The sequence below is a fragment of the Sinocyclocheilus anshuiensis genome, unplaced genomic scaffold, assembly GCF_001515605.1.
Source record: "Sinocyclocheilus anshuiensis isolate Anshui unplaced genomic scaffold, SAMN03320099.WGS_v1.1 scaffold919, whole genome shotgun sequence".
Lineage (NCBI taxonomy): Eukaryota > Metazoa > Chordata > Actinopteri > Cypriniformes > Cyprinidae > Sinocyclocheilus > Sinocyclocheilus anshuiensis.
The window spans coordinates 169,484-170,066 of NW_015547671.1; the positions used below are offsets into that span (position 1 = coordinate 169,484).

Here is a 583-nt window from a genome sequence, read left to right on the forward strand (position 1 = left end):
CGAAAGCACCGTTACAGAACATTATCATATTAATAAGCAATCAGTAATGATTTTTTGATATCATGATAAAGCCCACTTTAACTTGAGTGTTTGACTATCCACACTTTCAGTACCTGCGCCGAGCAGACCGTCCGCATTATTTATTTGTACAGTAACTACATTGAAATAACACCACGATATCAACACTTGAAAAACAAAAACAAAAACAAAATTTCACTTCAGAACACATTGGAACAGTCCTAACAGTGTGACGTCTTCTCTTGAAAAGTGGCTTTGTATCGAATGCTCACCAGCGCCAACTACAGGCTTTGGTGACACGCAGGCAACTACAGACACAGGCCTTGGTGATGTGATCCTTTTTTATTTCCAAAATGTAACAGTCAATATACAGTGTTTTACAAATAAGGCAAAATAAGACACAAGTTTGCACATCAGAAATGATCAGAAATTGTATAACAACAAATAATTTACATGAACTATCCCAGGTTTCTAACGTTGATAATCTACATATTATTATAATCATATGTAATATATAATGTATTTATATATTATTCTCATGTTTAGGATTGTGTTAGTCTGCTTA

The 583-nt window shown here is 34.0% G+C and overlaps 1 protein-coding gene across 1 annotated transcript in view; it reads left to right on the forward strand.

Moving 5' to 3' along the window:
* The window catches only part of LOC107702756 (GTPase IMAP family member 7-like), a 6,127-nt gene extending 5,774 nt beyond the window's left edge, over window positions 1–353 (forward strand). Inside the window, exon 3 of the mRNA XM_016505167.1 lies at window positions 269–353. Within this exon, the coding sequence (XP_016360653.1) occupies window positions 269–353 (85 nt within the window). The remainder of the gene's footprint in view (window positions 1–268) is intronic.
* Window positions 354–583: the final 230 nt, after the last annotated feature.